The following is a 16,084-nucleotide window of genomic DNA, read 5'->3' on the forward strand; positions in this document are numbered from 1 at the left end:
TTATGGCATCTCGTGACAAAGTGTAATAATCGCATATGACATTTTGAAAGTAGCTGTAGCCATTGAAGTACTTTGTATCAATAAGATGCTTTGTCAAATTTGATATCCGACATTTTGATATCAGCCATTATGGTAAGACAGAAATGCCAGTTCATGAAGCCTGGGAACCTGAATAGGGAATAAGAAATTACGTGTCTTTTTCAGACGTGAAAGTTCAAACTGGATATTCCCATTTTTAACTTTACATTGAAATTTGTTTATATTAATTATCAGAATATAAAAAAATTATAATGATTATTGTTTATGATATGTCAACTTCGATATTATACAATGATCTAGGCTAAGCATTAATTCTTATTTAAAATTATATTTTTCATTTTCTTGAATTTATATCTTACGTCATAAAAGATTTATACTAGTTTTTGGCGATAGTCATTGAACATTTAGAATTTTATATTTAAATAAATCTTTTAGTATAAATATATTTTGGAATAAATTTATGAATATCTTTTCATCTAAATTTGCAGATGAATTTCTCAAAATTTAAAGCATTTTCAATACATATTTTCTTTTCATCAGAGAAAAATATAATGTAAAATGAGATTAATTTTTAAGCATTGCATTTTTTTTCAGAACCAAAATATATTACTGAAATTACAATAAAAGCTATTAGTGCTTATTTTAGATATATATTTGTATTTATATTTAATTTGTTATATTATGCATTTTTTTATTAAACAAAATAAAAACTGTGTCTTATATAGTAAAAAAAAACATTTTTAATCATTTTTTTTCATCTGGTTTTTTTTTTTTTGTTGTTGTTTTTGTTCCTTAAAATTCATAATATAATTTACTTATTTTACTAAGAATACATATTAAAATTATTTTGCAATTATGTTCAAATTATTTTATATTAAATTTTCATTCGGAAATTCAATTATATTTTAGAAGTAGGAATGTTGCTGATTTGTTGAAACAAGGGTAAGAAAATAAAAAATAAATCTTTTTCATATCATCGCTTTTCAAAAACATTTCAGTGGACAAACATGAAAAAAGTGTAAATATCATTTTAATATACAATACATTATATTCGATGAATAATGTGTATTTCTGGTAGTAAAAATTGTTTCTTCTATTAAATATTGAACTATGAGTACTCTGATTTTTTTTTTTCATATTCTAAAATGATTCCATTATGATACATTACAGATTAAGATATAAAAATACAGTATTCTATTATATATTTACAGATCATTTTTTAAAATGAAACAAGCAAACAAACATAAAATGTCCTTTATATTAAAATTATTATTATAACAATATGTTATTAGTAATGTATAATAAGAACAATCGAACCATTTAAAATACAGTATTCAGAAGAAGAAAAAACATGATTAAAATGTGACTAAATATATGCCTTACAATATTAGATATAATATTAATTTTGGAAAATTACTTCGTGACAAACTGCAACATTAACGAGCAACGTACTCCAAAAACACATAGTATATATTCAAAAACTAATTATTAAATTAGAATTTTTTTCACCACTTTTAGCATTATCCACAATTTTTAACATGAAATTGGCATTGCATATTAGTCAACATGAAAATACTTTAATCATTTTTGAAAAACATGTAAAAAAACTATATATACAACTTTCAAAATAATTACATATATTGGAGAATGCTTTCAAATTTTGAGTTTATAAATTTCACTTTCCAAAGTTTTATTTAAAAGAATATTACTAACTATCACATCACATTTAAACTAATATTATCCAGAGTGCAAGAGAAAATAATCACCTTTTATATGAAATGCACAATCTAAAAATTTAAATGAAATTCTTTTACATATTTTCACAGTATATTTAATTACCGAATAAATATCATCAATCACTGTCATTACTAATCAAATTAATGTTCCTTTGTCCTAATAAACGTCATTTTCCTTTAAAAAATTAAAAGAACAAATAGATTTTTATTTGTAAAAAGGGCTCATAAAAATGATATTTGACAAGGGGAAAAAATAAATATTTCATTTATCCATTTTATCCAATGTTTGAAATGAAATGGAATATGCACCTATATAATGGTAATCATTAAACATTCTTAAGACCTTAAGTAGGGAACTTAAATAAGACCTTAAGAAAATTGAGAATTTTTCCCTATTTATGTGGTTTTCACTATGCACATATATCTAATATTTAATTTTTTTAAATAGTATTCCATTATATATCATTACAATTTTTAAAATGATATTCCATTTTATATCATTAAAAATGGTACACCATTATTTATCATTAAAAATTTAATATTCAGTTAATAAAATTATAATTTAATTTATGGTTTTAAATTTAATAGTTTGTGTTTTAAATTTTATGGTAAAGGGTTAGAAATTTTATGGTATTAAGACATAATGAATATAACGGAAGCTATATGGAATAAAGCTTTTACTTTGTTCATTTTGAAGGGTGGGGTATACTGTCTTTTTATCCCAAAATAAATTTAGAAAAGTAATATGAATTATTTGTCACCATGCAAAAGTCTGTAAGACGCGTAGAAGATTCCTTTGTAAACTGACTGGTTTCCAACTGTTTATTTTCATTGACTGAAAATTATAAGATTGTATATCATTGAATATTTTATTTCAAAAGTTCATAACTGCATTTATATACCACATTCATTTTTTGGCGTCATCACTTGATGTCCAGGAAATGAGAACGTCGTTTCTTGAGTCGTAGCAGTCGATGAGTTTGTTGTATTTTTATCAGAAGATGAGCATGATTTCTTTTCAGTAGTTGAAGTTTTGGGAGTTCTTTTAGCTCTGACTCTTTGTTTAACGTATTTGAGAACTTTAGGCGAGCATGTGAATAGTATGAAAATAAAGAGTCCTTGCAGAGGATTGAGAAAATCGGAGATAAGCCACAAGATGGAGCTGTTGGTCAAGGTGGCTAACACACTAAACAACCAAGTTACTCCCATCATGAGTCCTAACCTGACATATAGTACGAAATTCAATCTGACTGTCTGGTTATGTTGATCATTGACATTCTGCATAGTATTATTCTTAATGATAGTCGCGCTTAATACAAAGAAAACACCATTTGCCATGAATAATATGAATGCAGGTACTGAAAAAAATATGATCTTGACTTTGTTGTTGGTAATCCAACAAATCATTTTATCGCCAATTCTTGGCTTTATCCATGAAGGTATTCCTCCCAAATTATCAAGAATGACAACTATGACTGTAATTATGAAAGGCACACCCCAAGAATAACAAGTGTATATAATGAATTGAATCTTTTTCTTGTTCTCTGAAGTGACTGCCAGTTTTGAGGTAGCCAGTCTCAACGTCCTCCATACATCGAAAGCCATAACATTCATGCAAAAGAATGCCACTAAGAAGCAGTTCAACTGTAAAACACCAGAAATGATGCAAGCTAAACCAAGAACACTTGGAATCTGGCCAATGATAACACTGGAATATGCAATCAAAAAGGCTATACTTAAAGAAGCCAGATTATATCCAGGCAAGTTTCTCAGAGGAGGTACTGAGCAAAATATGATTAAATGAACTGTAATTGCTACAACAGAGATGGAACTTCCGACTCTGCCTAATATGGCAGACGCCGAGCGGTAAGTCATAGAATCATCATCATTAAAAGTAGAATTTTCATCGCTAACATCATCACTAACACATGTATGGAGTCCATTCTCCTCAATTTCGTAAGTTCCGGATTCAAGTATCAGAGGTATTGTTGAAAGCAGTACAACTGAACCATTTTCGAGTATTTTAAATTCATCTTTTTCGTACAACCACATTTCGCATGTTTGTAAAATTTCTCTCTTTAATTCTTCGCTGCGGTTGAAACATATTCTTACATTGTCCACAATGATATATGTCCGTGTCGGGGTCATTGTGATATTGTAGGACAGGATTAACATATTACCATTTTCGAGAAATTTCACATCTTTTAAATCCAAATACTCACATCCCGAGTATTTTTCTCTCGTTTCTTCGCTGTGGCTAGCTGCAACGTCTTTCAGAATTATAAAGTGTTTCTTGGTTTCGATAGGGAGCCCATCGCAACTCAGCATCCATGCACTAAGCAGCAAACAGCATGTCAAAGAAGCTGCATGCATAGTTTACAAAAGAAAAAAAGAAAGATATAAAGCTTGCTTCTATTTGTCTTTACAGCATCTTATGTTCACATATTTTTATGACCCTGTAAATAAAATATTAGATATTAGAATTCAATGATTTTTATTAGTATTTTAAGATTCTTAATTTAACTCAGATGGTAAAATAAATAAATCAACAATCAATCTCACATGGTAATATAAATGAGATAACGATAAGGTTTAAAAAAAATTGTTTGGTATATCAGTGTAATATGGAAATAGGTTGATTGTATTTTACACATATCTAGATAATAATGTTATAATTCTTTAGAAATGAAATTAACTTTAATACATGAAACCAATGTTTTGGTTGCGCAAAAATGAATCGATTGTATTTTAAAGTAATTCATAATTAAATGTATGAAATACAAAGATGGACCATACTTTTTGTCTGGTAAAAACAAGGTTCAGCTTAAGGCGGTAAAAAATATAACGCCGCTTGAAGGCCATTGGGGGGGGGGACGATAAATTGTCAGGGTAAGAAATCTATAAAAATGTTTTCGTTAAATATCTCATAAATAAGAGAAAGTACAAAAGAACGAACATTTTCAGTTGAGTTTAAGTTATCATCAAATATATAGTGAATAATGTAAAATATTCAAAAAATTTAAATGATCACAGATTATACATGAATTGTAAACCACTATGAATAATTATTTTATTCCTGGGTATATCACTGTTAATAACGTTGATGTTTATTGAGAAGCTGTGAAATGACCAAAAGTCTTTCGTCCTTATTCCATGTTAATTGAATAGCAGTCCTAAGGTTTCATAGATATTGGAAAGGAATAACTGTCCTAAGGTTTCATAGATATTGGAAAGTGAAAAACTGTCCTAAGGTTTCATAGATATTGGAAAGTGAAAAACTGTCCTAAGGTTTCATAGATATTGGAAAGTGAAAAACTGTCCTAAGGTTTCATAGATATTGGGAAGTGAAAAACTGTCCTAAGGTTTCATAGATATTGGGAAGTGAAAAACTGTCCTAAGGTTTCATAGATATTGGGAAGTGAAAAACTGTCCTAAGGTTTCATAGATATTGGGAAGTGAAAAACTGTCCTAAGGTTTCATAGATATTGGGAAGTGAATAACTGTCCTAAGGTTTCATAGATATTGGGAAGTGAATAACTGTCCTAAGGTTTCATAGATATTGGGAAGTGAATAACTGTCCTAAGGTTTCATAGATATTGGGAAGTGAATAACTGTCCTAAGGTTTCATAGATATTGGGAAGTGAATAACTGTCCTAAGGTTTCATAGATATTGGGAAGTGAATAACTGTCCTAAGGTTTCATAGATATTGGGAAGTGAATAACTGTCCTAAGGTTTCATAGATATTGGGAAGTGAATAACTGTCCTAAGGTTTCATAGATATTGGGAAGTGAATAACTGTCCTAAGGTTTCATAGATATTGGGAAGTGAATAACTGTCCTAAGGTTTCATAGATATTGGGAAGTGAATAACTGTCCTAAGGTTTCATAGATATTGGGAAGTGAATAACTGTCCTAAGGTTTCATAGATATTGGGAAGTGAATAACTGTCCTAAGGTTTCATAGATATTGGGAAGTGAATAACTGTCCTAAGGTTTCATAGATATTGGGAAGTGAATAACTGTCCTAAGGTTTCATAGATATTGGGAAGTGAATAACTGTCCTAAGGTTTCATAGATATTGGGAAGTGAATAACTGTCCTAAGGTTTCATAGATATTGGGAAGTGAATAACTGTCCTAAGGTTTCATTCCATATTAACTGAAAGTGAATAGCAGACCTAAGGTTTCATTCCATATTAACTGAAAGTGAATAGCAGACCTAAGGTTTCATTCCATATTAACTGAAAGTGAATAGCAGTCCTAAGGTTTCATTCCATATTAACTGAAAGTGAATAGCAGTCCTAAGGTTTCATTCCATATTAACTGAAAGTGAATAGCAGTCCTAAGGTTTCATTCCATATTAACTGAAAGTGAATAGCAGTCCTAAGGTTTCATTCCATATTAACTGAAAGTGAATAGCAGTCCTAAGGTTTCATTCCATATTAACTGAAAGTGAATAGCAGTCCTAAGGTTTCATTCCATATTAACTGAAAGTGAATAGCAGTCCTAAGGTTTCATTCCATATTAACTGAAAGTGAATAGCAGTCCTAAGGTTTCATTCCATATTAACTGAAAGTGAATAGCAGTCCTAAGGTTTCATAGAAATCACAAAGAAATAAATCTTTGTGCTTTGTCACGTATTAAATTTGAAAAGAATGAAATATATTTAGCTAAATGAAGGTTCGATACTTCTGGGAAAAAGTTCATTAACGTGTTATTAGAAAATTGTCAAAAAGTAATTTTAATTATAATTTCCACGTCCAAGATGATGATACTGACTTTAACATGAAAATAGCTTTCAGAAACGCGCTTTGAATAGAAATCCAAGAGCCCAATCTTTGAATAGAAATCCAAGAGCCCAATCTTTGAATAGAAATCCAAGAGCGTTTTATCAAACTTTTGTTTCACATTCTTCAAATCTAGTTATTTACGACACACATAACTGGATAGTCATCTAAAATTAATTCTCTATGCTTTATTATTAATTAAATACACGTTAACGAACACATAAATACTTATTATGTGTTAACTATGATAGCAGATATTCTGACCTTAAATATAATTTGATTTTTAAATATTTAAATTTTTAAATGATTATTTAATTCTCTTTCAGTTTTATATTAGGGAAAATCCTAATTTTGTGTAGTACAGTCTTTGTTATATTGTAATACTGTAAAGAGCATTAAAATATATAAAATCTTCTATAGATTGTTTAAACTACTTTTCATCAAATTTGTTAAATAAAGTCGGATTTAAAAAAATTGTAATTATTCTTTACACTAAGCAGAATTCAAAACCAGTGAAATAAAAGGATTTAAATTTGTTTTACTTTGCAATATTGCATAAAATTTCAAACTCATGAAAGACTCGTTTTAACCAAATAAACATTTTTAACATTAGGAAAATAATTTTTTGTGTGTTTGTTTGGCTTTATTTCAATTTAACAAACACAAATAATACTAAAATTTCCAAAATCTTGCAAATATACATTCATTTAAAGAAAAACTAAACAAGTACGTGGTTTTTAAGAGATAAAACTAATTAAGGACTTTAGACACTTGGTCAAATTTTCGAAAATAAACCGGAGGAAATCTCTTGAAGTTTGACAAAGTTAAAAATTGTACCAGTAAATTTTGATGTGGTGAAAAAGTTTCCCCAAATGAATAATTAGAATTATTTAAGATCCACTATAGTACATTAATATGTTTAATAATTTTAGTCGAGAAAGAAATCCCCAGTGCTATCAATGTTAATATCTTTCTCGGGTTTTCATTTCTAAAAGTCTGACAGGTCCTTTCATATAAGAAAAAAAAGCTTCATCCATGCATTATATGATAATTTGTTGTTCACAAAGCATGTTATGTTATTGTTAGTGATTTAATTACAAAATTTCCTAAAATAATTTATATTTGTCAGCGTATGTTTTTTTCGAAACAGGTTTCATAGCACACTTTAGCCATCAAATATATTATCTAAACATCGACTAAAATTTATATATTTCAGACTTAAAAAATAATGAAAAACTAACAATTATAGTCTGTACCTTCCTTTGAAGTTCTTCAAATTTATTCTGGTAAATATTGTAAAAATGTATAAGAGGACGCTTCCGAGTTATTCTTTCAATTACTTCTATATCTTGACTGCCCCGATCACAAAAGTTACGAGACAACTTTGGTGTATGTTGTTTTATTCATTTTGAGTAGCTGTTTAATCTTATAACTTTTCACGAGCTATTCTTGTATATGTATAAAAAATTTATTTTATGTATCTCGGAAATGTCTCTAACGATTTGGATCAAATTTTATATTTAGATAAGGTTTTGCTTTTTGAAGTTTATCAATATAGGTGTCTTTTCGGAAAAAACACGATTTTACAACCAAATTTTTTATAACTAATTAATAGAGCCTTTTTTTTATATGCTCTCATGCTGATAATGTCATATAGCGCCCTCTAGTAAATTTTTCCGGTACTTGCATTGTTTCCATAAGACGATAACCTACTGGTACCTCAAAATTTGGTGAGATGGCGCTATATGACATTATCCGAATATGTTGGTTCACATCCAATAGCAGCAATGCAGTTATTGTGTTAACCAATCGGCTTGTCGTACAAGTGACATTACCCTATCTAAATACTTTCTCCAAAGAAAAAAAAACTAACGAAGCTTTATCTCCCAGGTACTATATTTCCATTTAAGTTGGATTGGATGAATGACTAATGCCTATGCAAGAATGTTACCAATGCACAGCAACGAACCAAGTAAAACTTTTTTTTTGAATAAGAGATGAGGTGTAACAGGTGTGCTTTATGCAACATTCTCCAATATTTTGAGTAACGCCACACTTATGAGAACTCGTAAAAATCCCTTCTTTCCAACTAAACATTTTCTTAATATTTCAACCTAAACCATTAACTACATTTTCTCCTTATCTCTCCGATCTTATTCAAAGTCAGCGGAAGAGATTTCCGTAACACTTTCTCACGTGTTTTCTAATAAAGGTATTACACTCCCTATATAATCCCGAATAAAATCGTGGACATTGGGTAATAACCGCGAAAATTGTCGTACAAGTATTGACAAGCAATGCTTTTGAAACACAGATTTCTGACGCAAATCTAGTATTTCTGCTAAATCTACCATGGCAATTTTTTCTTGGTAATTCTTGCCTTGGGGTTTGTGCACAAATGCGAGAAAATCGAATTTGTAATATAGCCGCATTTTTTCACCATTTGAAACAAAAATTTAGCATGGAATTACTATTGTTTGCATTGTACTACAGATAAAAATTTTAATTAAGTCGATGCGTTATCGTCTTTACATGCTTGAAAAAGTACCGACCATCAGACAATCATCTTTCCACAGATTTGTTTCTAAGTTTGATTAGAATTTACATGTTAAATGCTAAACATGTGTGTTAAATTTTATTTATCTATCTCTATATTTTGTAATTATCCTGTTCACTAGAAATCGAATAGTCGGATAGACAGATTTACTTTACATGGATTTCAGTCAAAATTTCATAGAACTCAGACAGTTAGGTTGTTAAGAAAGTTGTGTTAGCCAATTTTATCTGTCTATCTCAAAGTGTTTTTAGTTCACGTGTTTACAGAATTACAAACATAATTCCAAAAATGAGTTTTTTAAGACTAAGGAAAACCTAAAATGTGAAAATTCGTCAATATCTCGACTTTAAATTTTTGTTGGTTGTAATTCTTTCTACTTGTATACTTCATATATGAAAAAATAATAAGCAAAATATATAATTTCTCAAAAATCTTTTTTGTGTGTGTGTGTGTTTTTGTTTCTCAGTTATAAACTTCTATATATAGTTACAGTCAATACTCTGAATCTTAATAGACACTAACAATCATATTTTTGGAGAAATTTTTTGTGAGGAAAATAAATGCATTGTTGTTATTCACTTCATAACTTTCTTCAATTTATCTTCTCATTTCACTCATAACTTCTTGCTTTTAATTATGATTTCACATGAATAATGAACAAGTTCATTTTATTAGTTTAACTATTGCATTTTCCAAGTTTTTATTGCAATATCTTAATTTTTATATAGAACAAAACAGAAAGTTTCTACACCATTTTGATCAAAAACATTGAAAAATATTAATTTCTTGAAATTTGCAACTTAATTTGAAGCCAAAATTATTTTCAGCTTGTAATGCTGTCAAAAGCAGCTTATTTTAAAAGTTTATAAACAGAACCCATTTATATATCGCATTTCAAGCAAGCTGTTTTGAATTTGAATTTTCTTTGTAGTACATTATTTTAAGATAGAACATGAAACTTAAATAATTGTTTCTTTTTAAACGATTGAATATTCATATAAATATACCGTATAATATATATATTTTTAAATATTTTGTACTGTTTTCACTTGTCGTCTATTGGATAAAAAAGCATTTCTTAATTACATGTTTATCGTCTTATTCTGAAATAAGAATGAGAAAATTTCGATGTAATTAATGAATGAACCGATGTAATTATTATGAATCGATGCCATATTATCTAATTTTTTAAATGCATATTATCTAATTTTTTTAACAGAAAACATTTTGGTTGAAATATCGAATACTCATTAAGCTACGAAAAAATCAACACCATTAAGAATATGAAAATGACTTACCGCTATAATAAATAGTACTTCTTTCTTCAAAAATAAACAAAGCCGATTCTTTCCTATTCATTATGATGTACATCTCCTTTCAGGTGCAAATATCCTTATAGTAAGTAGAACAGTTGCATTTCACTTATATTATATTTACTCTACTAGATGACTTTCAGTCGGATACGAATTTTTGTTTATATTTATTGTTATACAATTTTTCAATGTTGATTTGATCATGGTCATCATAATTTCGAACTTGAGTGCAAAATAAATACTTAAATAACACTTTAAAAAGCAGTCGTTTGTGCCCAGGAAGGGAATAATTTTTTTTTAGTATTATTTAGAAATAAAATCTGTTTTGTGGCGACTCTTAAGAACAAATCAGTTTCCTAACTCAAGATTTGGCTGTAGAATACACAGTATGTGACTGATAGGAATATAGCTGTAACTAATATCCGAATGACTTGGCATTAAAAAAGAAAGGAAAACCACAGAAAGAGCGCCAAACACCATTGACTCACTTCCCAATGTTTTTACATTGTCATTGCACGTGTTCGAAACGCTTGTATTCTGTTAGTAAATGAAACATCATAGAATGCAATTCTAATATATCACGCAAATTTCATGGTTAGAAACTACAACTCTCCTTCATAATTTTTGGCTTTATGCACGTGCATGCCTGCGCGCGCGTTTTACAAATTAGAATATTTGACATAGAGCCAACCTGGCATGTATACGTTTAGGAGAAAAATTTAGGATTTGGTATTTTTAATTAATGAAAAAATTACCCGAAATTTTTGAGAAATAGTGCTGTACAAATATGATTTTTACATTATTTTAAAATAAAAAAACTATCTTTTTAATGATAACATATAAATTAAATATCTATTTCCAATAAATTAAACTTTTTAAGCTTATTTTGTTACCAATTTATTTCATACAAAGTAAAAATAGAATTTATCCTGCATGAGAATGTTATACGTGCATGGGAAAAATTAACTTTTGTTTACGTGTTGCCATCAAGTTGACAAAGGCTTAAAAGATCAAGTTAAATCTTATTACAAGCTAGGCCTAGTAAAGCATAATTTTATCTTGTAAAAAATGAAATAAATATAAAACCTGATATTTTCTAGAAAGATAACTGAATGGAAATTATTTCTATGAATGTTTAAAATGTTGTCATTAATTCGTTAATTTTGTATTATTTAAGGCAAACATGATGTCTGCTGTAGTTGGTTCCAAATACCTAATTTCTGAGCAATTAGTATTAGGCATACGCAACTTACAGAAAATAATGTCCTAAATGATATTAAAAAAAAAAATTGCTATTTTATGCAGTTTGAGTCAATAAATACTGAGTTGATAAATAACTTATTTTTTTTTACTTTTATACAGAACTTCGGTTCTGAAAGTCGTATTTTGTAAAACATTCTTGAGACATTAACATTTTAAACAGAAAGAGAGGTCCACGTTATTGCTGCTAAAATTGAGTGAATTATGAAATTCTTTATTTTATTGTCTTGTATAAACACGCAATTTAAGACTATTCCATTGACCTTATCAAAGGAGATATCCCAATTTGGACTCGAAATTTCTCCAAGGCTGATTAGTCTAAAATTATGGATTCTTGGAGAGCCTAAAATAATTATTTAAAAAGTTTCATAACTCGGTCGGATTTCGCTGCAGAATATAGAAACGCGGTTTTTTTAAATTTAAGAGTAGTAAAACATATTGTGGGATGTTTTAGTGGAGAAGGTTACAAATTGGGATAGTTAAGTTACATCCACACATAAAGAATGAGCGACGACTTTTTTTATATAAAAATAAACATCTTTTAATTTTTAACGCTAACACATCGACAGACAACAGATTTTTTTTGAAAGACCGGAAATTGATCTTTTTAATTCGCACAGCTTGCGCGCTTGATCGTAGATAACTGCTTCGTACTTCCGGTGCGCAGTTAGGAAAATAGTTTTTCGAATACAGTCATTTTGATGGAAGCAGGATCGCCACAGTACTCCCCCCTCTAGTAGTGCAGCAGGCACTGAAGTTAGAGGCAACGAGTGTTGAAGCGAACTCGTCGGCCAGATCTGGTCACATAAGGTACTGGAGTAGAATTTGTAGGTGACACAGGACTCGATGGAGACAGTTCAGGTACTGGTTTTGGTGAAGTCGGAACTGCAACTGGTGGTGATATTGCTGGTGCAGAGGACTGGTGAGAGTTCTCGAAGAACGCAGGCTTTAAGCGATCAATGTTGATCGTGGACTGTTTGCCGTTCTTTTCAATTGTGAACATTTTATCAGTTCGTTTGAGTACGAGGTATGGTCCATCGTATGGCGCTTGTAAAGGTTTTTTAACAGCATCGTGGCGCACGAACACATGTGAGCAAGTGTCCAGAGCTGGATGAACGAATACTTTCTTGGTGTCATGAAATGCAGTAGCAACAGGTTTAAGTTGATCCATCAAGGTCCGTAAATTTATTAGGAACTCATGAGGCTCGACGTTAATTGAAGGGGATTCAAAAAATTCTGATGGTAGTTTAAGGGTTGAGCCATAAACTAGTTCGGCCGATGTGCACTGTAGATCTTCTTTTAATGCGGTTCGGAGTCCGAGCAAAACCAAAGGAATTGATTCGGTCCATTTCGTAGATGCATGACATCGGAGGCTTTGTTTAAGAGATCGATGGAATCGCTCGACTATTCCATTGCTTTTTGGGTGGTATGGGGTCGTTCGGATCTTTTGGACACCCAAGAGTTTGCTGAGCAAAGAAAACAAGTTGCTTTGGAATTGTCGTCCTTGATCTGTCGTGATTATTGAAGGCAAACCGAAGCGTGAGATCCAATGAGTTATGAATGCACGCGCAACAGTTTCAGCAGAAATATCAGGAATGGGAATTGCCTCAGGCCATCGTGTGAAACGATCTATGCAGGTAAGTAGGTATCCGCAATTGTTTGAAGGTGGAAGAGGTCCTACGAGATCTAGATGAACATGATCGAATCTGGCTGCAGGTAATTGAAAAGATTTAAGAGGACTATTGGTGTGTCTAGCTATTTTAGATTTTTGGCAATCTAGACATGAACGGGTGAAATTTGAAATGTCCTTTTGCATGGACGGCCAAAAGAATCTCTCTGAAATCAAATGTTTAGTGGCACGGATACCTGGGTGGGAAATATTGTGCAAAGATAAAAAAAACTTTCTTTCGGAAAATTTCTGGGACGTAAGGTCTAATTTTGTTTTGCTTGACATCACAGTAAAGTTTAGATGAATTGGGGTCGGTTGAGAGAGGTTTTAAACAAAGTGACATTTCATTCTTTGCCAAAATAGTCTGAAGTTCTTCATCAGATGCTTGTGCTTCCGCCATGGCAGAAAAGTCTATTTTTGGTAACTGTATTTCATTAATACGAGATAAGGTATCAGCTACAACGTTTTTTGAGCCCGATACGTGCCTGATGTCGGTGCTGAATTGTGCAATGAAATCAAGGTATCTTAGTTGTCTTGGAGAAGAAGAGTCAGATTTTTTGGTGAAAGCAAAAGTAAGAGGTCGATGATCTGTAAATATTATGAAATTTTGACCTTCCAACAAGTGTCGAAAATGTTTGATAGTTGCATATATCGCCAAAAGTTCCCTATCATACGTACTGTATTTACGTTCTGAGGGCGTAAGTTTTCGGGAATAAAATGCTAGAGGTTGTTGACCATTAGACGTAGTTGTATGGAGGACAGATCCGATGGCTGAGTCTGAAGCATCAACCATGATAGATAATTGCTGGTTAGGTGAATGGAAGTTCAAAGTAGCTGCATTTGCAATATCAGATTTGCATCTTTTGAAAGCTTCTGTAGTGAGGTCAGTCCAAGGAACAAGTCGCTTATCATTCTTTTTAGAGTTTTTTAAAAGTTCGTGTAGGCTAGCTTGAGTCTGAGCGGCATGAGGCAAAAATCGACGGTAAAAATTGAGCATGGCCAAGAAACGCTTTAGCTCAGATATATTTTGAGGTTTGGGAAAATCAGAAATGGCTTGAACTTTTTCCGGTAAAGGTTTCACGCCTTCAGATGTAATTAGACAACCTAGAAACTTTACCGATTGCTTCCCAAGGACGCATTTTGAAGGGTTTAGTTTCAATCCGTGCTGAGATAATCGTTCAAATACTGTTTTTAAATGTTGTTTGTGCTGTTCTACATTATTTGATGCAATCAGTATGTCATCAAAATAAGGAATGCAGAAATCTAAATTTGACAAAACTTGATGTATATAACGTTGAAAGGTTTGTCCCGCGTTTCTTAAACCAAAGGGCATATAAACATATTCAAAAAGACCAAATGGGGTTGTGATTGCTGTTTTTGGAATGTCCGCTGGGTTAATAGGAATTTGATGATAAGCTCGGATCAAATCCAGGGTGGAGAAAATGGTTTTATTGAAAAACATTTGAGTGCAATCTTGAATATGAGGAACTGGGTATCTATCAGGAACGGTAATTGAATTTAAACGACGGTAGTCGCCACACGGTCTCCATTCTCCATTAGACTTTTTCACCATGTGTAGAGGACTTGCCCATGGGCTACTAGAAGGACGGATAATACCTTGAGACATTAAAAATTCAAATTCCTGACGTGCAATTTTTAGCAACTCGGGAGATAAGCGACGAGGTCTCGAAAATACTGGTTGACCAGTTGTTTCAATAAAGTGATGTATTTTAGTTGATACTTTGCTTTTTGTTGGTTGAGATGGATTAGTGAGGTCTTGGAATTGCGATAAAATGTCATAGAATTCTGAATCACCAAGCAAAATGGATATACCAGAAGTTAATGAATCTGTGTTTGTATATTTGCCTTGAGTGGTTAATTTAGTTATGCCATCAATCAAACAACCACTTTTAACATCAACCAAAAGATTATAGTGTTTTAAAAAATCAACACCTATAATTGGTTGGTTCACATTTGCAATTATGAAAGACCAAGTAAAATTTCGCCGTAAATTTAAGTCTAGCGTAAGGCGTTTTTTACCAAAAGTAGCTATTTTTGTGCCATTAGCAGCTAAGAGGAGTAATTCATTAGAGGAATCAGCTTTAGGAGCATAATTGTTTGGTAAAACAGATACGTCTGCGCCTGTATCCACTAAAAATTTCCATTTACTAACTTTATCGGCCAGCATAATTCTATTAATTTTGCGATCGTGGCCAAGGCCAGTGGACGACCGCCGATTTAGTTTCCCGAATTCTTGAAAGAGCAAGGCAAACTACATTTTTTTGCTTTTGTGCCAAAATTTGTATGATAAAAGCAAATGCCATCAGCAGGTTCTTTATATTTTTTTAAGCGATCACGAGAGCAACTACGACTGTTTTTAAAAGGTCGATTTCTATTTCTGCTTTGAGAGCGTGATTGGCGCATTGTTGTAGTATGCTCGCCAACTAAAGTCGTCAAATGGGCGACTTGTTTTTCAAGTTGGGCTATTTGATTATTCGAAGATTGAGGAGTAACGGAATTAATGTTTGAATGGCCAGCCAAATCATTTATTTTATCTGCAACTGATGCTTAACCAGCTAAATCTTCATTCAAAGCAGTTAAAATAGTTTGTGTGCTGTTTGGCAGTCTTCCGAGCCAAAGAGATTTTAAGAGTGGCTCGCCAACAGTATCGCCCGCCAATGTTTTCATACGAGCTAATAACTGAGATGGTCGTTGGTCGCCAAGTT

At 31.3% G+C, this 16,084-nt stretch overlaps 1 protein-coding gene across 3 annotated transcripts in view; it reads right to left on the reverse strand.

Moving 5' to 3' along the window:
* Positions 1-2,368: 2,368 nt before the first annotated feature.
* The window catches only part of LOC129976655 (G-protein coupled receptor Mth2-like), a 75,378-nt gene continuing 61,662 nt past the window's right edge, over positions 2,369-16,084 (reverse strand). For 2 of the 3 annotated variants that reach the window (XM_056090343.1, XM_056090342.1), the window contains exon 2: positions 2,369-4,231. In XM_056090343.1, coding sequence (XP_055946318.1) covers positions 2,670-4,148 — 1,479 coding nt within the window. In that variant the 5' untranslated portion in view covers positions 4,149-4,231 and the 3' untranslated portion in view covers positions 2,369-2,669. Of the gene's footprint in view, positions 4,232-10,414; positions 10,618-16,084 lie in introns of those variants that run through there. The other variant, XM_056090341.1, reaches the window with a different exon arrangement.

The sequence above is a fragment of the Argiope bruennichi genome, chromosome 7 (genome assembly GCF_947563725.1).
Source record: "Argiope bruennichi chromosome 7, qqArgBrue1.1, whole genome shotgun sequence".
Lineage (NCBI taxonomy): Eukaryota > Metazoa > Arthropoda > Arachnida > Araneae > Araneidae > Argiope > Argiope bruennichi.